The following is a 24,611-nucleotide window of genomic DNA, read 5'->3' as shown; positions in this document are numbered from 1 at the left end:
AATTACACGTGACAGGTCTTACAGGGGCGATTACTGAACTGGAAGGGAGGAGGAGCGCTGGAAATAGTGACTTTTAAGGTATTTTCCCATCTAAGATTGTATGATACTGAATTTAAACTTTTAAACTTGGGACTTGGGGCAAGACAATGCTACCACAGAAGGCAAATGCAAGATTCGTGCTGATCAGAGGAGGCTCACAGGGAACACTGTCCTACAAACGTGGAAGGCTGTCTAGGAAAATCTCTTTGCATAAAAAAAGTAGTAACTTTTGAGCAAAAGCAGTAAGACAATTCCCAAAGTGTAAACTTCTAATTTGAAATACGTTTTAGGCAAAAAGGAAAAAAACACACTAAAAACCCACAAGCACAAATAAACCAACTTTAATAGATATTATTTTGTATTTATATAGCGCCTTCTTCAAGAACCTTAAATGCTTTACAGACATTATATCTCATTAATCCCCACAACAACCCTGTGAGGTAGGTATTACTCCCATTTTACAAGATAGGGAGACTGAAGCACAGAGAGGTTAAGTGACTTGCCCAAGGTCACACAGTTAAATTCACTGAAGAGCCAGGACCTGAGCGCCTTAGCCTCCCAGCTCCCAGTTAAATACCTCATGAGAGAATCTTTAATGAAAAGTGTCTTTAAAGAAAGTATCAAGAGTAGTATGTTATGAAAGTGAGGTCTTTCTACTGCCATCAAGGAAAGAAAAAAACCCTTTACTGATGGTTAGAGGCAACAAGACCCATATATTATACATTTTCTCTTTTCCCTTTTCTAAAGTCTCATGGCTCCTGTCTTAAGCAATCTTCTCAAGGTAAAGTTTCTAAGGCAGAAGCCATATGACTTAGAAGTGAGACTTAATTTAGAATATTTACTTTCAGTTACGATAATTTATAGAAATTTTTATTCCAATATACACACTATGGGACAGCCATCCCAACAGACATGTACATAGTTAGATAGCAGTCAGCCACCATTTACAACTTAAACCCGCCCCGCATCTCCATCACAGTCAACCAACAGACAAGCTCACAATGCTCTCCATCATGGGTCACTTTTCTCACTTACTATATCTGCATGTTTTTAACCCAACCCTAACCCTATATGTTTTAAAGTATACTGACTTTCTGATAAGCTTCGAAACATTGTACGTAGATGCAGCTGCACTAAGAGTAAAAAGTAAATTGAGAACCATCACCCCATAGTCCCTCGCCTGACAAATCAAACTATTAAATACGGTGTAGATGTGGACAGTGTGTGACTACCATGGAACTCAATAAAAATGCTTTAATATGAAGTGTAACCTTGGCTTTTACTGTATGTTTTAAATGCAACATGTAAAAACAAACACAACATAATATTCTAACGCTGTACCTTTATGCAAATGACTTCATCTACCTTTCTCATACATGCTGTGGCCCCCAAGGAAAAGCTGACTCTGCCCCACTGTCCTCCTCTCTGTACTGAAAGCTGCAGGAATACAGCTTTAAATTCTGAGACAATTTGGCTTATGCCCTCAAAATGAAGAATGTACCTACTCCCATGCTATGACCTTCCCACCATCTTGGCTGTGACTCTCTGTGCAATGTTGGTAGATCAGGCAGGCTGCGCAATTGGTACAAACCATTCCAGCCAGGGTAAGGCTTTAGAAACTATGTGTTAAAGAGCAATTTGTCAAATACATCATAATTTTCTCCCAGCACATCTGTTCAAATAGCCCAATTAGCTGAGCGACCCTGTCACAGATCTGTTCATGGAACGAATAGGTGAAGTCATTTCCTGAGCTAAAAGATACAGATAATAAATGTTAATAATAGCAGCAGACAAAAACATTCTTTTTTGTTGTTTTTCATAATCAACAGTATTAGTAAAATAAGTTTAGAAAATTACAGCAATTAAAAAAAAGATTACTGCCTGAAAAGACTTTGATAAAGAACACCCAAGGCCTGATTGCTCTTATTTTGAATGTGTATTCAATTATTTTCTGCGAGTTACATTCGGCCACTGTCAGACAACTTACTGATGCATGGAAAAGTGTCAAATGCAATGGTTTACAGACATTAATACATTACATATATTACTTCTCAAAATTCCCAACAGAATGAAGTCTTTAACAAACACAAAGTTTAACTTCTGAACGTTCGTAAAGGTGGAAGGAAAAAAACACCTTTTTTTGGTATATTTCCGGTTTAGTTCATTAAAATTTAATCTTAAAAGGGTTTTCAGTTAGCTGCTGCTGGGGTGATGATGGATGACTTCTTTACAGGGTAAAGAACGACATTTGAAAATAACGTAACTGCTATGATATGAATTTTCTAAACATGGCCTCAACCTGAAACATTAGAGTATTTAAGAATTCTAAATGGTATGCCACCACTGCACCAGAGTTTCTCTTATCATTCCAACAACTACAGGGAATTTCTGACAGTTTCTTTATTTTACTGAAATTAAAGCTGGATAAAAGGACCGATTTAGAAACTCTAACAAAAGGACAGACACCGAGCCAGAGATAGCAGTTCCTCCCGAAAAAGACCACTGACCTCCCCTCGCTGCGGCTCTTCCTAAGGTATCTTACAGTTCACCTTAAAAATAGAAACAAACAAAAGGACTAGTTAAACTGACAAAAGCTAATAAAAATATGCTCCAATTTACTGACAGAATCATGGGCACTTCATACAATACTTACACTCTACCAGTTTTCAGTAAAATAAATAAGGAAAAAAATTATAATTACAAAGCCAGTCTTTCCCCTTGGGGAAACAAAAAGCCACTTTTGACCAATTGCTCCCTACATATACATATACTGTATATTATTATAAGCTTCTTCAGAGAAGCAAAACATATTTGTCTTCCCGACACTGGATTCGAGCATCTGTTAGTTTTTTTACATCAGGAAGGCAACTGCAAGTGTTGGGCCCAAAAGTACTTCTGGTTTACGCTTGAAAAGACCACCAAATAGTCACTCTTTCTATACATATTCAACACAGGCAAATTCATGCATTGTGTTCAATATTATCTCCTTAAATTACCAATACAACCTAGCACAGATTCCTATTCTTTCTACTGCACCCCCAAGGAGTTCACATCATTACTGGTGCAATTAAAAAAGAGAAAATGCACGTCAATGACTGGAAGGCTGTTTGACAAGAGGAGCTGGTATCTCTGATTTCACTTCCTTGTTGTGTGGAACTGCGCAGACAGCATGATACCTGAGCAAATAAATCAACTACCATGATAGGAAGAGCCTGTTAATCCATAGTCTTTGCTTTATTGTGTGCAAAGTGTGCTACTGCCCCCTGAGCTTCCCGCATTTCTCTTTTCTTGAAAAATCAGTGCTTGATCCTTTCCAAAATAACCAGAGAAGAAATGAGGCAGAAAGTCTCTCTTCGTCACGGTTCCCCCTCAGTCCCGAGACTGATAGAAAAGGATGTAACCAGACTCAGAGTTCTTTGAGATATCTGATGTTAACCCGTAGAATTCTTCAATAGCTTGTGCATCTATTTTCTGTAAGGCAAGAACGTAAACATTAGGACACAAATGAGCTCTCTGAACTGCTTAAATCCAGTAAAAGCTTCAACATTTCTTAGAATCATGCCTTTCATGTTCTCATTTATAAAACAGCTCTGCACAACCAGAATGGCTTAAATTTAAAAGACTAATAATACCAAGTACTGGTGAGACTATGGGGCAAGTGAAACTCTCATACATAGCTAGTGGGAATGTAAAATTGTACAGACTCTCTGCAGAAAAGATTTGGCATTATCTTCTAAAGTGGAACATACAATTACACTTTGACCCAGCAATTCAATTCCTAGAGATAGGCTGAACTAAATACTACACGAAATATATGAAACTACCAGCTGTCAACCATGTGGGACTTACGAAAACGGCAATTTCATACAGTCCAACCTAACACATACCCAAGAAAAATGAACGCATATGTCCAGCAAAAACGTCTACAAGAATGCTCAAAGCAGTTTTATTCCTAATAGTCAATTATGGGCAAAAGCCAAATTTCTAACTTGGTATATTCATACAACAGAAAACCACGCAGAAATAAAAAAGAACTACTACTACAGGCAACGAGACTGAACTGCACAGACACAATGCCGAGGAACAAAGCCCACCACAAGAGAAGTCATACTGGACGAGCCCACCGATATTCGAACGTAAGCAAAAGTAACCATATTGATAAAAGTCAAAACAGTGGGTTCAAGGGTACGGTGGGCGGAGGGGAGGAAAGCGGGGGGTACTGACCAGGAAGAGGAATAAGGGCGCTTGCTGGGGTATTGAGAAAGCAGTATATCTTGATTTGGATGGTGGTTACAAGTGTGTGTGTGTGTGAGTGTGTGTGCACTCACAAGCACAAATTCAAGTTACTGCTTAAGATTTGTGTACTTTACTGTATGTATGTTATAGCTCAGTACATTTATTTTTTAGTCATAGAAGATTTTTTTAAAAACTAGCTCTGTTGTTTAAAGCTTTCCCTTGTTTTATTCTAAACATTTGAAAAGCTAGCTGACCACTGAAGCATTGGGATTGGCTACTAAGGAGCAAGAAGTAGGAATTAGACGACAATCCCAGGACCCAGACATCTGTCTGATACTCATCACCTGTCACATATGAATGAGAGGCTGGGAGAAAAAATAAAGAGTAACATACACACAACTTTGAAGAAAAATGAGAAATTAAGAAACTACTTACTTCTACAATGTCGTCATCAAACAACAACCAAAAATCGTGACTCTTAACTATTGCAATATAATGGCCTCGATTGGGACCACTGAAACAAAGAGAAAGACGAGTTATTTTCATACAATATTTATTACTAATATTCTTCTTCTATGCCCTAAGTTTCATCTTAGATAAAGAAGAAAAAGTGAAACAGATAAAAATACTCCTTAACTAGTTTTTTCCAAAAAAGGTAAAGCTACATTGATTTGAACTGGCATTCAATTGTAAAATCAAATAATTAGTACCCTACTTTGAGAGATGTAATCAGTATTCCATTTGTATAAAGCTATACTATTACAATTCTTTACTGTCTTCATAATAATTTTTAAATTAATTATTTTTTGAAATAATTTTCAAATTTGCTTCTATGAAAGATTTAAATAAATTTTCTAACATTTTTTGGGAAGGGGGGGGGTCATAGCCAGAACATGCTGAGTTATACTACAAAACGATGCATGTAGAACTATTTCTAAGTCTTACTCCCTTGGCAATAGCTTTTCTCTTGAGGAAAGACCCTATGGGAGGCTTGAAAAAGCAAAGGGATCAAACCCATGGTTCTGAAACCAAACTCAAACTTCAAAAACTTCTTTAAAAACAAACGACATTTTGTTAGTGTAAGAAGTGCTATCTCTAAGTACCTAATTCTGAGCACCATTATAATTCTTATAATTGCCTCTACATCTCATTTTAAACAAATCTGAAATACAGAAATCTAGAAATGTGTAAAAACAAAGATGGGACTATTTCTTTTAAAAGAAATTCTTTGCTTTTTAAAAGCCATGGCAAAGATTTTAACCTCTCCCAGTTTAAGTATGATTCATTATAAAAGCTTATATATAATTGTTTAAAGTATAATTCTATTACAATTCTTATATTATAGAATTTGAAATAATTTTCAACACAAATTATTCTTTATGGTGAAGACTATTTTAAAAATAGCAACCTCAGATATTAGAATAAGCCACCTCTCATGTTTCCAATGACTCAGATCCTCTGATCCTGTGGTTGAGATGAGTCTGTTAGGTAACGAAAATGACACAAACAAGAGTACTTTTTTTCCTGAGGAAGATTTGCCCTGAGCTAACATCTGTTGCCAATCTTCCTCTTTTTTCTTTTTTTGCCTGAGGAAGATTAGCCCTAAGCTAACATCTGTGCCAATCTTCCTCTATTTTATATGTGGGTTGCCATCACAGCATGGCTGCTGAGTGGTGTAGGTCCATTCCTAGGATCCAAACCCATGAACGCAGGCCAGTGAAGTGGAGTGTGCTGAACTTAACTACTATGCCACAGGGCCAGCCCACAAAAGTACTTTTTATACAGAAGAAAACACCTCAAAACTTCTTAAAAAAAATCATCTACTACTAAAATAAGTCTACTTTCTCCATTTCTATAGGATTCATCTAAGGAGTCTTATGTTTTATAAAGAGAGGGTAAGAAATGAAAGAAAAAATTTTTAAGGGGTTGAGAATAAAGAAAACTCACAGACAGGCTGAGGAACAGCCTGAGAGGGAAGGAGGCAGGTAGGTTGAGGACCAGGAGGTATAAGATTGAAAAGGTGAGGCAGCGCATTCCTTTGGCAAAGAGCTACTTTGAAGAACGGTGGAAAAAAGTTAATTACAGAAACTAGTACTAACACGAAGGGCTGAGGCTAAGAAACTTAGATGCAAGGAACTCGTTACCTAGGGATTTGCATCCTGAACCTAAGACCAGCTCAGTTCAGTACACACGATGCCTAATGTGTGCAAACGACCGTGCTGGCTGCTGTGGGGACTGGAAAGACACCATCAGTGCAGTGACTGACTACTCCAAAAACACGAGACAGGGCAAAGCAGGATCCGAAAGCAGAGCCCCAGGGGGAGTCAAAGGGAGAGACTCAGCCAGCGAGGGCTGAGGAGTCAAGACAGGTTGGTTACACAGTGGGGTTGGGGTCTGAGAGGGGCTTAAAGGAAAATACTTCATAACTCAGCAAACACTTGTTGGAAATCTACTCTATGCCAGACAGCAGGGATAGAGAACGAGCATGCTGGACGGCACAGACGTGAACATGAGGCTCCTCGACAGTCGAAGGACACGGGCAAGTTTAAGCCCTCACACTCTCAGGTGAGGCGTACCTACAAATAAACCTTGTAAATAAAAGGAAAAGTGAAGAGAGGTTTTAAAATATTAGTCTTTTGTTAATGAACAAATTATTTCCTGATTTAAGAAGTGCCCATTCTCATAAGGGAAACAGACATATAAACTGATAAATAAATACACGAAGGCCCGTTACAGCTAGCTAAACGCATCTAGCAGTCGTGTGAATTCAGAGGCACAGCCCCAAGTGGAGACAGGCTGGACAGAACAGCACCGAGACAGGCTTCCTGCAAAGTTTAAAAGGCACAGGAGGGGACAAGAGGAAAGCATGAGGTAGTCACAGCGAGAGAAGAGGAGGCAGGAGGCGCAGGACCTGGTTGCGAGCAGGAAGCTCAGAGTTCAAGATCCTGCAAGCAGAGCAATTCCAAAAGACCCAGCATAATCCAAGTCGAGCAAAATTAACCGCCGCTGAATGCAAAGAGGCTGAAGAACAGCACAGTGACAGTGTGGGAAGGCAGCATGATCATTATTGCTCTTAAAATAGCAGCAGCAGCTAAGCAGTTTACATTTCCCTTTTAGTCCTAAGGATGCAGCGAGGTAGTTACTAACATTTACATTTCATAGAAGAGAAAACTGACATTCAGGGAATTCTGTATGAAGTCACACTGGCCATAAATGGCAGAAACAGAACGGAAACCCAGGCTGTTCTGACGTTCCAAATATAAATTTTTATTATGTGACGCTCTGCTGTCGTAGTTTGAGAATCTTTTGAGCTATTTTATAAATTAAGATATATAGAGAAAGATCACACAAAACTGGTTAATAGGAAATAAATCATTTGGTAAAATCAGAAAACTTATCTTTGAAGATTATTTTCAAAGCCACTTTAAATGTTTTTCACAACGATTAACATGAACATAATCAGTTTATCTCAAAAATAATTTATTCTGCAAAATCTATTTAGGCAGCATCATTTTTACCAACAACCCAAAAATAATAATAATAATACTAAGAGAAAAACAGGCCTTAAAGTTCTCTTAGAGTAATATTTAAATAACAGGAATGAAAATTAAACCCAGACAATAACATAGTATTTTAATATATAGAAGTTTTAAGGAGGAAACGATAAAATGTATTGTACCTGGAATATCCATTTTGAACTACACTTATCTTGATACTAAAGCGGTGAAGGGTAAAGACCTCTAAAAGGCCTCTGTTGGACTCTCTCCCCAGCACCTGCAGGCGCTGTGCCGCTGACGCAGACCCTCACCACCAGGTCCCATGGGTGCAATTACCTTCCACAGTGAACCACAACGGCGACAAGGTCGTACATTCTGTCAGGATTGGTTGCATCGCCTGAAGTGTTAAATAGACGAAGTTCTAAAGGAAAAACTACCCGGTAAGAAAGTTTTGTATATCGATGAAGTTGATCCATATACTTAAATCTTTTCAGGTGTAGAGCTAGAATCATGGGCAGTTTTTTAACTTTCATCCTATTAAAATAAACATGAAAACAAAACTTCATGAAAGACAATCACCATGACCTTAAAAGAATTATCAAACTTTATGATTCAATTAACAAAGTTAATGGTCAGTTTCAATAGCCCAGAACTGCCCACTTTTGCATATTTCTACCAATTATTTTTCTTTTTTTTTTTGAGGAAGACCAGCCCTGAGCTAACATCCATGCCCATCTTCCTCTACTTTACATGTGGGACACCTGCCACAGCATGGCTTGACAAGTGGTGCGTAGGTCCATGCTCGGGATCCGAACCGGCAAACCCCAGGCCGCCGAAGCAGAACACGCGAGCTTAACTGCTGCACCACGGGGCTGGCCCCTCTACCAATTATTTTTATACCAGCAAAGCAATATCTGGAATGTCCTAAGATGACCCCACCCAACCATCAGCACCAAACCACACAATTTGACTCAGCACTTGATATGGCTCCAAAACAGATGGGATGGCATCAGTCCTTTGGTAAGAAATCTGTATTTCTGAAATATAGGTCCTTTACAATAAGGCTAAATACACATGATGCCTACAACCACTGGAGGAAAAACCAGTTCCTTAAAGCTGCTAATTCCTTTGGATGTGGGTGGAGACTGAAATTCATTTTTTCTATCAACCTATATAATTCAATAACAGATTGAGAATAGGAGACAATGAAAAACGCATTGAAGACCATTCCACTAAAGGAGTTTAACAGAGATAAGAAATAACTCCACATTAGGAATAATGAATACACGTATCCTAGAAAGGGAGTAAAATAATCTGGAAATGTAGGAGCTACGTTTTTAACTGTGAAACCCAGGCTATCCTTCACATTCTAAATAATCTTCATCATGCCCCTAAATGCCCCCCTCCCTGAGAACGCTTTGCACCCCACTTCACCTGACAGCAGCTTATTCTTTCAAAGGCTCAGCTCACTTCTTCTACCATCTGGCACAAACACCTCCCCTCTTCAATCCTCCATCAGCACTTCAGAGTCACTTTATACGCAGTTTATTACACTATAAAATACTTAGATAATTATGGGGTCTTTCCCTTTTTTAGGGTCTGAACCCTTGGCAGGTGGAAATCCTTTCTTTCATTTTATTTCTCCACTATCTAGCAACATGCCTGGCACATGAAGGATATTTGACAAATGGTGCAGATCTAAATCCTGTATGTGTTCAGTGGAGCAAAACACTTTTCATAATTAAAAAATGAAATTTACTAAGCCATTGCCTCTAATGAAGGAGGGAAAAAAACCCATTTTGATAGTATTATACTAAAGCTGCATTATACAGAACTTAAACGTGGTAGGCAGTTTATTATTCTGGAAATATTTACTATTCTACTAACCTGGCCTTTGAAAAACATTAGTGAAAATAAATGGAAACACTTAATCATTCCTGGAAAGCAATCTAGCAATATGAATTAAGACCCTTTATGGCCTTTGCCTCAGAAATCCCATCTCAAGAAATTAAATTAAATATGTCATCTCAAATATAAGGTTTCTGAGAAGAATTTACTTCTGGAGTTATTTTATATCATGAAAATTGGGAAAACCCTAACTATTCAATAATAGGAAACGGTGAAGTAAATTCAAATACACCATAACAGAATATTATACAATTTCAAGCAACGTTGATGATGAAAGTTTCTAAATGGCACAGGAAAATACTTATGGAAATTAAACAAGGCATAAAATTATATACAAAATAACCCAACTATTAAACATCAGATATTCGATTAAACCTATACAGAGTTGCTAAAACAAACTCTTTCAAGACAACAAAATCAAAGCATCCTTTGAAAGTTTCCTGGGGAGTGTAGATCCAGAAGAACTTCCTCAGCATGAAACAAACATTAATGTAATAGATGGCAGTTAGTTAAGATTAGCAAGAGGAGGCAGGCATGCCCTGTGGTTAGGAAAAATGTGCTTTTAGAAACTAAACAAGAGCAGAGGGGAAAAATAAGTCCAAATGGAGAAAAGACAAAATATCTAAATGCTAGTTCATAAAATATGTTCGATCAGACAATACATGAAGGATATGAATCCTACTGGCAGTTTCCTCCCAGGGGAGGAACTGTCAGGTACTACAAAGAAACCAAACACTTGCAGGGATAAACATGATAAAGTCAAACAAAATATTTGTGGACCTGTATCTCAAAGATGAGGAGAGACTATCTTGCAAAATTTTCCTTGTACTGAAATAGTTCAGGAAGAAAAGAAGAAAACTGCTCGCACACACATGCAAGGAGTCTGAAATATTATGTAGATTTTGCAGCAGAAGAAAGAAAGATGTTGATTTCCTGCTCAAAACACCAATTGTACCAACACACCAAAGAATTTATTGGGTTCTGGTTTTCCTTCCATTCAAACTTGTGTGGAAAGAGGATACATTAGGGAGCCCTGGATCTCTGTCATTGTTTTTTAAAAAGTTGTCTTAGAATGTTAATGTTTTCTACAAAAGACAAACGTGTTGAAGAAAAAAATAGGAGGATAGAGAACACATTTTTCCTTTTCAGTTATAAAGTTTGAATTAAACATTGATTTTTATCTTCTGTAAACTGACATAAATCAATTTTCTATTTAAATTTTTTAATGGCATTTATTCACTACAGAAACAATGATTAAAGTTTGGATGAATTGTTACACATTTTCTTGCTTTTACATCTTTAAAACAATGAGGTACATTCATTTTGCACTCTAACTTGAGGTGTTTAGCTTTCTTGATAATGTCTAATTATAGATTAAAAGTATTTAAAAAAGTAGAAGGATGGAAAAAGACATAAACATTAAGAAAGGCAGCTGGCTTTGGCTGATACCAGTATCACACAAAGTAGACTTCAAGACAAGGAATATTACTAGAGATAAAGAGAGACATCCCATATAAAGTGGGGCAATGAATCAAGAGGACATAATCTTAAAATTCTATGCTCCAAATATCAAAGCTTCAAAATTTGATAGAATTAAGGAAATAAACAGATACACAATTAGAGTTGAAGTCTTTAACAGACTTCTCTAACAAAAAATTAGTAACAATAGGGAAGATATGAACAATCTAATTACAGATCTAGTTGACATTTACAGAACACTCCATCACAAACAGCAGAATGTGCATTCTTCTCAAGTACAATGAGGACATTCACCAGTGTACTGGACAACGAAAGAACTCTCAACAAATTCCAAAAGTTGAAACCACAGAATATGTTCTCTGACAAAAATAAAAACCAAAAAATATCCAGAAAAACCACCAAAATATAGAAACTAAACAACATACTTCCAATAATCCATAGGACAAAGAGAAAATCACAAGGGAAATTAGAATAGATTTTGAAATGGATCATAATGCAAATATCACATGTCAGAATGGGTGGGAATCCAGCCAAAGCAGCAGTAAGAGGTAAATTTATAGCTTTAAATGTTCATATTAGGAAAGCAAAAGGGTTTAAAATCGATAACCTAAGTTTCCAACTTAAGAAGCTAGAAAAAAATGGCTAATGAAACCCAAAGCAAGCAGAAATAATAAAATAGAAAAGAATAGAAATCAATGAAATAGGAAACAAAAACAAGAGAGGTTCATAGCATTTAAAGCTATAAAATTCTAGCAAGGGTAATCAAGGAAAAAGAGAGAAAACATAAATAGCCAATATCAGAAATCAAAGATGGGCTATTACTATAGATTCTACAGACACCGAAAGGGGAGTTAAGGGTACTACCCAGCAATAGAAAGGAATGAACCACTCACATGTGCAGTGACTTGAACAAGTCTCAGGGGACTGCGATGAGTGAAGAAAGCCAATCGCAAAAGGTCACACACTACATGATTTCATTTAGAGAACATTCCCAAACTGACAAAATCATAGAGATGGAGGAGTCGCTAGTGTTAGGATGGGACCAGCGGGGGTGTTGTGTGTGACTACGTGTCAAGGGGTAGCACAGGGGAGATCAGGCACAAGGGAGATGGGACAGTTCCGTATCTTTACTGTTGTGGTGGTTACATGAATCTACACACGATATAGTTGCACAGAACTACACACACACACACACACACACACACACACACACACATGAGTACATTTAAAAGTGGTGAAATCTAAATAAGGTCTATGGATTGTACGAATGCTGATTTCCTGGATTTGCTATTGTAGCCTAGTGATATGAGATGTTAACCGTGGGAGATGCTGAGGGAAGGTGGTACACAAGACCTCTCTTTACTATCTCTCTACCATTTTTACAAACTTTCTGTGAATCTATAATCATTTCAAAACAAGAAGTTAAAAAATTAATTAACGGAATATTGTGAATAATATTACATTAGATAATTTAGATAAAATGGACAAATTCTTTTAAAAAACACAATTTACCAAAACAGAGGCAAGAAATAATAGAAAATCCAAATAGTCTTGTATCAATTTGTAATCAAAAATCTCCCTTTCAAAGGAAACAAAGAGGACCAAATCACATCACTGATTAATCCTATCAAGCATTTAAGAAAGAATGCCTATCTTATACAAACTCTTTCATAAAAGAGGAAATGATCCCCAACTCATTTTTGAGGCCAGCATAAACCCAGTACCAAAACCTGACCAAGCTATTACAAGTAAAATTACGGGCCAATATTCCTCACATTTCAGATGTGAAAATCATCAACAAAACATTACCAAACTTAATCCAGCAATATATAAACCCCACTTGGTGACGATATAATAGTTATATTAAATGAACTGATGATTTTTTTCTCAAGTTCTTTCTAAAAATCAGTAACTATAGAAATGAATTAATAAAGTAATAAATATGTAAAGGGCACTTACAAAAATTAATACAGCATATTTCTCCTTCTAAAGAGAAGCATCTTCACCTCAAATTAGATTTTCTAGAAATTTTACATCTCTGCAGAAAACTTACGCTGCTTAACAATGTGATTTTTAAAACCAAGCATGTCCTCTTCCAACCTAATCAAAGTATTCTGCGTGAGACCAGGAATGAGGAGACTACAGATGCTATCCTCTCAGCAACAGTTTACTGTCCACATTGTACCCACGTTAGAGACTCTGACTGCGGCACGAGTCTCCTACAACAGGAGACGTGGGGTGTGCTGAGGGGAGAGCCATCCTCCCTATTTCGGGTCCTATTCCCCAGAAGCAGCCCCTGAGACTAGAAGTCACGCCCCAGATTTATCAAGGTGGTGCGCCCCGACGGAGTGAGGGAAGCAGGGAGGGGAGGGGAGGATGCCAGGGAAGGGTTCCACCTCAGGCAAAACCCAGGGTGCAGCTTCAGCCCAGTCCCACGGGCAAACCCTGGACTACGAATTTCACTGCAGATCTCTCTCGACCACAGCAAGGTGGCTGGGCTTTCACTCTTTTCCACCTGTCAGTCAGAGGTCAGAGGCCACAGGTGGCAGAAATTCCCAGAAACTTCCTTCTGAAGTAGCCCAAGGGGTCCTCTAAACAAGAGACATAAGTGACAGCGACTCCAAAGGCATCGGCGGCAGGAGGAGCACTGACACTGTCTACGATGGCTCCTGAACTCGAAGGCACAGAGCGCAGGCCCAGTACATCAATGTTGTCTGCTGCTTTCTTTTTTTCAAGAAGAGCCAGAAAACATTTTTTTAAGTAAAACTTCCCATTTGTATAAACTGTGTGAGCCAAGCAAAGAGATCTACAGATTGAATTTGACCCAGGGGGCACTAATTTGCAAACTCTGTCACAGAGAAATTTAATATCCCAGCACAAACACACAGAGAAGTCTTGACCACACAGAAAAGCTTAATAACTGTACAGATATAAAATTCCACACTCATAAACTGTAATGTCAACAAGGATGGACTGGAGCAAATTCACTGAGGGGTGAGAGGGGATACAATGCTACGAGGAAGACACTAGGTGACTGAGATGTGAGCACTGAGAGCAAAGTCAGACAAGACGAGGGACCCTGACCTCCAGCACGTGTTACAAATGAAGGACAGGTCAGTGGATGGATGAGGTCCACGGAGAGTCCCAACCAGCAGATGGCACGGAGTACTGAGCACTATCTGGAGATGCTGCCAGGTATGCAACCAGGCACCATCAATCTGCCAAAAGACAGAAGGACCCAGACAACCAGAAACACAGGTCAGATTCAGGAGGATTACAAGGGGAAGTGCTAGAGTTTGCATGTTTACAGCCCCCCCAAACTCATACGCTGAGATCCAAATGCCCAAAGAGATGGTATTAGTGAGTGGGCTTTGGGAGGTGCTTAGGTCATGAGGGTGGAGCCCTCATGAATGGGATCAATGTCTATATAAAAAAGGCCCCAGTAAACTGACAAATATTAATGTACAACTGAAATTTCACAATGTTATAAATTACTGTGACATCAATTAAATAAATAAAGGCACCAGAGCACTCGCTAGCACCACTCCATGTGAGGGCACAGTGAAAAGGCACTGGCTATGAACCAGGAAGAGGGCCCTCACCAGAACGCAACACGCTGGTGCCTTGATCTTGGACTTCCCAGCCTCCAGAACTGTGAGAAGTCAATTTCTGTTGTTTGCAATCCACCCAGTCTATAGTATTTTGTTACAGCAGCCTGAACGGACTAAGACAGGGTGTGTGTGCAAGGAGTGGTTGGGAATATTGACCACATGGCAAACCCCTACCGCTGAAAAGATCCTAACATGACATTTACTACATAGGTAACCATGACAAGACCTGGACACAGAGGAGTAAGATACGGATCTAGTTATGAAAATGGAGCAAAAGGGAAGGACTTGATTTCAGAAATAGGAAGAATCTCAATTACTAGATCTAGGGCAGATAGAGATGGACATGTGACCATGAGAACTTGCTGCTGAGTCACCTGGGCATGCAGGAGTCTTCTTCAACACCTGGGAAAGACAGGAGTGGTCCTGAAAGTGGGCTAAGCCAAATATGGTATAGAGAAAATATAGGGAGGAAAGAGAGAGGAAGGATGCATAGGCAAGGAGCCAGGCAGGTTGGCTCAGCTCCCAGTCCACTGTCACTCATCCTCAGATCCCACTCTAAGTGACAGAGGAGCGACAGAAATATTGCTCTTTAAAATCTCAGGCACCACTCCCACCCCACTGCCCAGAGGACAGGGAAACACTACCTGAAACCAAGCCATCAAGTCCCTCCTCATTCCAGTTCCCCAGGGACACCACTCCACTCTTACCCATAAGCTGTATCCTCCCCTTGGACAGAAGGATACGATTATTACATTCACATTTACCAAGCTAGTAGTTTTCCTGGACTGTGCTGTAACATAGCGCAATAGGTATGCTACAGAAAAGGAGTCTATGTGCCAACAAATTCTGGAAAAAGCTAGATGAAAAGATAAACCTCTTTATACTGTGGATCTTCTCAGAGTCTACAATATAAAGCACAAATAAATAACTAAGAAACTTTATTATATAGCAAATTCATTTGATGGAATATTTATTTTACGGCATATTAGTAACATTTCCAGAAATCACTCCTCAGTGTTCCCAGACAGAAACCTTTTTTTAAAGAAAATACTGTCTTTATACTAATACAAATATAGATATATTATGAATGAAAGTCAAACCACACGCATTTTTTTTTATTGTGGTAAAAACTACAGAACATAAACTTTACTATCTTAACCCTTTTTAAGTGTACAGTACAGTAGTGTAAGCTATAAGCGCACTGTTGTGCAACAGAATCTCTGGAACTTTTTCATCTTGCAAACTGAAACCCTATACCCATTGAACAACTCCCTTTTTCCCCTCCCTGAAGACGCTGGCAAGCACCATTTCACTTTCTATTTCTAACAACTTGACTACTTTAGATTCTTCTTCTAACTGGATTCATACAGTATGTTTTTTCGTGACTGGCTTATTTCACTTAACATAATGTGCTCAAGGTTCATCCATGTTGTAGCATATGACAGGACTTCCTTCCCTTTTTTTTTTGGTGAGGAAGACTGTCACTGAGCTAACATCTGAGCCAATCTTCCTCTATTTTGTATTTGGGATGCTGCCACAGTGTGGCTTGACAAGCGGTGCTAGGTCTGCGCCCAGGATCCGAATCTGTGAACCCTGGGTCACTGAAGCATAGTGTGTGAACTTAACCACAACGCCACCAGGCCGCCACCAGGCCGGCCCCAGGATTTCCTTCTTTTTGGCCCCTGGGTTTCCTTTTTTTAAAGGCTGAATAATATCCCATTGTATATATACACTACATTTTCCTTATCCATCCGTCAATGGACACTTAAGTTGCTTCTACCTCTTGGTTACTGAGAATAGTGCAACAATGAATATGAGAATGCACGTATCTCTTTGAGATCCTGTTTTCAATCCTTTTGGATATATACCTAGAAGTGGGAATGCTAGATCACACAGTAGTTCCATTTTTAATATTTGGAGGAACCTCCATACTGTTTTCCATAGCAGCTGAACCATTTACATCACGACCAAGAGCACACAAGCACACAGTATCTCCACATCCTCATCAACACTTGTTATTTTCTCTTTTTTTGATAGTGGTCATCATAACTGGTATGAGGTTTTATCTTATAGTGGTTTTGAATTGTATTTCCCTGATGATTAGTGATTTTGAGCATCATTTCATGTGCCTATTGGCCATTTGTATGTCTTCTTTGGAGAAATGTCTATCCAAGTCCTTTGCTCATTTTTTAATCAGGTGACTTGGTTTTTGTTGAGCTTAGGAGTTCTTTTAATATTCTGGATAGTAATCTATTAGATATCCGACTTTCAACTATTTTCTACCATTCTGTAAATATTTTGCAAATATTTTCTTTCATTCATGCCTTTTCACTCTGTTTACTGTTTCCTTTGCTGCACATAAGATTTTAAGTTTAATGTAGTCCCATTTGTCTATTTTTGCTTTTGTTGCTTGTGCTTTTGGTGTCATATTCAAGAAATCATTGCCAAATTCAATATCATAAAGCTTTTCCCCTAGGTTTTTTTCTAGGAGTTTTATAGCTTCAGGTTTTATACTTAGGTCTTTAATCCACTTTGAGCTAATTTTTATATATGGTATAAGTTAAGGGTCCAACTTCATTCTTTTACACGTGGATATCCAGTTTTCCCAAAACCACCTGTTGAAGACTATCCCTTCTCTATTGAAGCCTTGGTACATTTGTTAAAGATCATTTGACCTATAGGCAAGGGCTGACTTCTGGGCTCTCTGTTCTGTCCCATTGGTCTGTGTGTCTGTCCATGTGCCAGGACCACATTGCTCGGATTACTGTCGCTTTGTACTATGTTAGGAAGTGTGAGGCTTCCAGCTGTGTTCTTCTTTCTCAAGACTGTTGGCTATTCAGAGTCCTTTAAGAGTCCCCATATGAATTTTGGATGGCTTTTTCTATTTCTTTAAGAAACACCATTGAGATTTTGATAGGGATTGCACTCAACCTGTAGACGGCTTTGGGTAGTACGGCCATTTTAACAACATTAAGTGTTCCAATCTATCAACATGAGAAATCTTTCCATTTCTTTGTATGTAGCTTCTTTAATTTCTTTCAGAAATATTTTATAAGTTTTTAGTGTACAGATCTTTCCACCTCCTTGGTTAAATTTATTCCTAAGTATTTTATTCTTCTTGATGCTATTGTAAACGGGATCATTTTCTTCTCAGATTGTTCATTGTTAGTGTACAGAAACACAACTGATTTTTGCGTGTTGATTTTGTATCCTGCACCTTTGCTGAATTTGTTTATTAGTTCTAACAAGGTTTTTCTTCTTTAACCTGTAGGGTTTCCTATGTATAAGATCACGTCACCTGTGAACAGAGGTAATGTGACTTCTTCCTTTCTGATTTGGATGCTTGTTACTTCTTTCTTGCCTAAGTGCTCTGGCTAAGACTTCCAGTACTATGCTGAAAAAAAGTGGCAAGAATAGGCATCCTCGTCTAGTTCCCGATCTTATAGGAAAAGCTTTCAGTTTTTCCACCATTGAGGATGATGTTAGCTGTGGGCTTTTTGTATATGGCCTTCAATATGTTGAGGTAATTTCCTTCTATTCCCAGTTTGCTGAGTGTTTTTATCATGAAAGGGTGTCGAATTTTGTCAAATGCTTTTTCTGCAACCACTGAGATGATCATGTGGTTTCTGTCCTTCATCTAGATTGAAATCTTTTTAAGTCAAATTGATTTTTGTTTCTTTAGTAAGAACTATGATCTCTATATCCAACACATGTTTATTCTGTTATCTTAAGACTAGAAACTATAGACTTTTAGAGCTGGTAGAGACCTTAGAAGTTGACTAATCCAAGTGAGACCCAAAAAAGATTAAATGACTTCCCCAGTATCACACTGGAAATTAGCAGAAGGACTGCTACCAGATCCTAGCAGAAAACAGATAATTTCTGATTTCTGTCTTTTTATGAACTTACACAGAATTTATCCTACAGAAGTACTCTAAAAACTGTCTGAAAATATGTGGGGAGTATGAGTGTGTGTGCATACATACAAAATACATTCATCAAAGCACCATAACAGTGAAAAATGAGAACCACCTAAACTGTTGCATTTGGAGGATTGGCAAGTTAGTGTGTCCACACAAAAAACACCATGCAGCACCTCTTACAAATGATGAAAAAGTATATTTTCATTGACATGTTTGTAATTTATTAAGGGAAAAAGTTACAAAACTGGATACAAAGTTTATTCCCTTTCAAGAATTACGTGTGCACATACATATGCACTTAAAAAAATCTAGGATATATACAAAAACGTTAATACTTTTATGAATAATGATTCTTAATTGATTTACTCTTATCTATATTTTCTAATTTCTTTACAAAAAACATATTCCTCATGTAATTTAATAAAAGATCTAATCTTAAATAATATATTAAAATCTCATGGACGTCTTCAAAACAAACAGCTTGACTCTGCAGATAATTCCTAATTACTCACTACGATACTTGTCATTCTGTGTGCTCACAGATGGACCTTCCTCCTTGTAGCCAATAAAGTTTGAGTTGCATTCCTCTTAGCTACATTTAGTCCTTAACTGTAACTTCCTTAACCAACAGTCCTGGGTACCTTCTACGACATTTTCAGGATTAATCTAATGCATCAGCCCCCATGCCTCTAACCAAACTTAGCTGAGGTGCTCCAGCGTAGTCTGCGCTAATAGAAGGGAACACTGTGCACTGCTTTCGTTACCTGTGTCCATTCCCCAAAACACCTCCCTTCTTAGTAGATACGTCTGTGTCCAAGACAAAAACACAATCACTTAAAAATCTAAGTTCTTCCACTTCCCTTCATGAACATTTCAGTTCAACCATTAGATGAGGCCACGTAAGGCAGACATCTGTGCAGGCAGGGGAGAGGGGAAGCCCAAGCAGAGTAAGGAGCATGACTGTATGAGAGAAGTCTGCGTGTACATGCAGGGGAGTAGGAGGTGCTAAGATTGGTTACCTACAGGGGCACTGACCGAATAGACAAATATACAGAGATAATGGAAGCCAATTTTTACAGTCAGAGAAGGAAATTACAAATATTAAAAAGGAAGAAATCAGAATGAACCCTAGGGTGTTGGCTGAAATTGGAGATATTTTGAGTTCATGGTTTTTCAATATAGACAGAACAAGAGATAAATAAGCACACATGTAAATATGCACACACACACACACACACACACATCCCCTCCAGCTCTGTTCACTAAGGGGGCTCAGGAACAGGGACATCCCTATAGCACTGAGCATACCTATACCAAGATCCTAGTTTCTAAACATCATTCTCCAGCTAAGAGGAACCAGGGCTCCTTGGAGAAATGGCTGGTCCCAGGGTGGGGGCAAGGAAAGTACAAAATGAGCTTGGAACATCTTAATTCTACCAGAAAGTAAAGAAGTGCTCAAGAACAATGGGACATGTCAAAAAGACACAGGAACTCACTTGAAGAGGCTCCTGCTGGCTAAATCAGGGATAATTTGAACATGAAAATAAATAAGAATGATAATGGATCATAACCCACTGAATAAAACAGAAATCCTTGAGTCTACACTGAGATTTAAAAAATGAAAAAAATTGCAAGTTTGATGAGGAATGGGGATATTTACGATCTCAAAATACCTTCACACAAAATACTTATGAATTACAAACAGGGAAAAGCACAGCTTAAGAGTGAAGAACTCCGGGAAACATCACCTTAATCAAGTGTTCACAGATAAAAGCACCAGCAGGGATGTGCAGGAAAGAGTTAACACAGCAGGCCTCAGACTAGCCTTAGAAAGGCCTGCTTGCAAGGATGATCGATCCTTGGTTAACACCTGGGAACTTGGATTTGGGGAGTGTTCCCACCATTCCCCAAATGATAAGGGTGTCTCAGTGTGCCTCAAATGTTTCTGCAAATAGTATGGTTTATGCTGAACACCTTTCCTTCTGGGAGTCTTGAATTCTGGTACGAGCTACGTAGAGGGTGCCTACGTGAGCAGCCCCCAGTTAAAACCTTGGGCACTGAGTCTGTAATGAGCTTCCCTGGTAGACAACACTTCTCCCATGTTGTCACATTCGATGCTGGAGGAATTAAGTGAGTCCTGTGTGATTCCACAGGGACAGGACTCATGGAGGCTTGCCTGGCTTTCCCCTTTGCTGACTGTGTTCTGTCACTTGTCTCTAATAAATCTTAGCTGTGAGCATGACCATATGCTGGGTCCTGCAAGTCCATCTAGTGAATCAGCAAATCCAGGAGTGGTCTTGGGAACCCCTAACACGTGAGACATATCAAAATCGTGTGCCACTTAAGAGGATACAGTGAGAAGAACACAGCATCACTTCTGTGAGATTCCTGCCCAAAATATATACCCTGAACCTAATCATAAGAAAACATAAGCAAACCCAAAGAGGAACAAAAATTACAAATAATTAATTTGTAATTTTTAAAAGTGCCAAGATTACTGACGTCAAGAAAAGACTAAGGAACTGTTCAAAACGTAACAAGACTAAAGAGACATGATTACTAAAGGTTATGTGTGATTCTGGCCGGACCCTTTCTTCTATAAAGTACGGTACTTTATAGACGACTGATGACAGCGGAATAAGGTCTGTGATCCGGGAACACGCCAGCGCTGCCTTCCTGATCCAGATGGATATGCCACATGGGAGAACTCTCTTGTTGACAGGAAATAGCTACTAAAGTGTCCAGGATCAGGGGACATCACATCAGGACCCTACTTTCAAATAGTTTAGAATAAAAAAACATTCTTGCTACTGTTCATGCAACTTTTCTCTGAGTTTGAGATTGTTTCAAAATAAAAAATAATAACAAGGACGATGATGATGATTCCATTTGTTGATACCAAAATCCAGTCTTTATAATAATTTACTAAGAGAAGGTACAAAATCCCATGTAGGGATAGCAGAAAACAGGGCAGGGGTGAGGAAAGCACTTCTCCCCTCATCCTCCCTCACCAAGAAAAAAGTTTACACAGTCAGGAGAGCTCCGAAGCCAAACACTCTGACTGTGCCGGCTTCCGAGTACTGAACAGTCACTGAACGCAGACAGTCACCTGAGGGGCCAGAGCTGACGCCTGCTTATCCAGTAATTACCTAATGAGTCTTAACTGTCCGTGACAAAATTAAGCATTTCTACTCAGTGTAAATGTCCATAGATCACTTTCAGCTGGAAAAGCCATCTACACCATCCATTACCAAAGAATCACTAAAAAATTTCAAAAACATGAAATTACCGTTTGTGTGCTTCCTGTTTGCTGCGACATTCTTCACAGTAATATTTGTATTCACTGCATAGAGTTTCTGTGTTGCTAAAACCCCTGTGTAAAATTCAAAATAAATTTATTTTGTCTATACTAGAAAATCACATATTCATTTAAAAACATTCTAAACCAAAGATATTCATTAAATTTCAAAATAAACAACTCCACACTTACCTTAAGCAGTGAGTAATTGATGTGTTTTGTTCCACGTCAACAGAAAGATCTAAAAAATCTTCATCTTTGCTGCTTATCTGTAAAAATAGGAAATTACCTTTGATTTCTTTAAATATCAGTAAATCACTGTCCCACTAGTCCATTAATTAATAGAATTAAACGAATTCTATTATTAGTAGTAAGTACATGAAGAATTCTTTTTCCTAAGTTGAAAACTACTTGATTCACATTATTCAAAAGGACACAATAAATAACTCTTATCATATGTAGAAGGACAACACCAAAGCACACCTGGAACTGATTACTGGCAAAGGCCAGGAGGATGTGAAATTCCATTACTTTCCAAAATCTTGATGTTACTGTAAAGCACAAAACAAACTGTACCACATATACTAATTCTTAAAAAAACAGAGGCAAAGACTTACTGAGAACGCTTGCCAAAGGACATGATACCTGTATTGTTTTATCATTTAAGAAAATAATTTAGCCCAAAATGCCAAATTACAATCTTCATTTATAACCCTCGTTTATTTCTTCAAAAAAATCTAACAGTCCATGTTAAGGAACAGGAAGACTCAATATTGTCAAGATGTCAGTTCTTCACAACTTGTCTTACAGATTCAACACAATCCCAATCAAAATCACACTACATTATCTTGTGGATAATAAATCAGTCTCTATGATTCTAAAATTCATGTGAAGAGGCAAAAGACCCAGAAGAGACAACACCATATTAAAAACAAAGCTGAAGGACTGGCACTACCCAACTCCAAGACTTACTATAAAGCTACAGTAATCAAAACAGTGTGGTACTGGAGAAAGGACAGACAGACAGATCAATGGAACAGAACAGACAGCCTAGAAATAGACCCACATAAATACAGTTAGGTGATCTTTGACAAAGGAGCAAAGGCTATTCAATGAAGAAAGAGTACTCTTTTCAACAAATGGTGTTGGAACAACTGGACATTCACATGCAAAAAAAATGAATCTAGACACAGACCTTACACCTTTCATAAAAATTAACTCAAAATGGAGTACAGTCCTAAATATAAAATGCAAAACTATAAAACTCCTAGAAGATTAACATAAGAAAGAATCTAGATGATCTTGGGTTTGGTGATGACTTTTTAGATACAATACCAAAAGCATTTCCATGAAGGAACTTTATTGAAATTAAGATCTTAACATTAAAACTTCTGATCTGCCAAAGACACTATTAAGAGAATCAAAAGACAAGACACAGACTGAGAGAAAATATTTGCAAAAACATATCTGATAAGAGACAGGTATCCAAAATACACAAAGAACTCTTAAAACTCAATAATAGGAAAATAACCTGATTTTAAAAATGGGCTAAAGACCAGTAAAGACATCTTACTCAAGAATATATACAGATGGCAAATAAGCATAGGAAAAGATGCTCAACATCGTATGTCATCAGGGAATTGTAAATTAAACAATCTGATACCACTACACACATATCAGAATAGCTAAAATCCAACACTGACAACACCAATGCTGACAAGGATGCGGAGCAACAGGAGCTCTCATTCATTGCTGGTGGGGATGCAAACGGTACAGCCACTGTGGAGGACAGTTTGGCAGCTTCTTACAAAACCAAGCATACTCATACCACATGATCCAGCAACTGTTTTCCTTAGTACTAACCAGAGGAGTTGAAAATTTACGGTCACACAAAAATCTCCACATGAATGTTTAGAGCAGCTTTATTCATAAGGATCAAAACCTGGAAGCAACCTAGATGGCCTTCAATAAGCGAAGAGATAACCATGGTACATCCATGCAAGGGAATATAGTTCAGCAATCGAAAGAGATAAGCTACTGACCTATGAAAAGACATGGAGGAAACTTAAATATATGTTGCTAAGTGAAAGGAGACAATTTGAAAAGGTTGTAGACTCTATGATTCCAACTACATAATATTCTGTAAAAGGCAACACTATGGAGGCAGTAAAATGATCAGTGGTTGCCACAGGTATGGGGAGTTGGGAGGGATAAATACACGGAGCACAGAGGGTTTTTAGGGAAGTGAAACTATGCCGTTTGATACTGTAACGATAGACATATGCCGCTTCATATCTGTCAAAACAAATAGAACCACGGAATAGACAACACCTAGAGTGAACCCTAATGTAAAGTATGGATTTTAGTTAATGACAATATATCGATATTGGCCTATCAATTGCAACAAATGTACCTCACTAACGCAAGATGTTAATAATAAGGCAAAGTGGAGAGGAGAAGGTATTTGGGAACTCTCTGTAATTTCCACTCAGTTTTTCTAAATTGACAATTTTTTTTATTAATTAAAAAAAAGACAGTTCATTATTAGTCTCTGCCTGTGTAAGTTTATCAAATTTAGTAAACCAAGACACTGTGATTCTTGCAAACATCCATGAAACAT

At 38.2% G+C, this 24,611-nt stretch overlaps 1 protein-coding gene across 1 annotated transcript in view; it reads right to left on the bottom strand.

The window, feature by feature from the left end:
* Positions 1 to 364: 364 nt before the first annotated feature.
* Positions 365 to 24,611, bottom strand: part of USP12 (ubiquitin specific peptidase 12) — an 86,690-nt gene continuing 62,443 nt past the window's right edge. The window contains exons 5-9 of the mRNA XM_046664331.1: positions 22,184 to 22,260; positions 21,983 to 22,066; positions 8,109 to 8,306; positions 4,711 to 4,789; positions 365 to 3,510 (exon numbers count right to left, since the gene is read on the bottom strand). Coding sequence (XP_046520287.1) covers positions 3,409 to 3,510; positions 4,711 to 4,789; positions 8,109 to 8,306; positions 21,983 to 22,066; positions 22,184 to 22,260 — 540 coding nt within the window. The 3' untranslated portion in view covers positions 365 to 3,408. The remainder of the gene's footprint in view (positions 3,511 to 4,710; positions 4,790 to 8,108; positions 8,307 to 21,982; positions 22,067 to 22,183; positions 22,261 to 24,611) is intronic.

The sequence above is a fragment of the Equus quagga genome, chromosome 6 (genome assembly GCF_021613505.1).
Source record: "Equus quagga isolate Etosha38 chromosome 6, UCLA_HA_Equagga_1.0, whole genome shotgun sequence".
In the NCBI taxonomy this organism is placed as follows: domain Eukaryota; kingdom Metazoa; phylum Chordata; class Mammalia; order Perissodactyla; family Equidae; genus Equus; species Equus quagga.
Note: the sequence above shows the minus strand (reverse complement) of the source record. Positions and strands in the feature narration are given on the sequence as shown.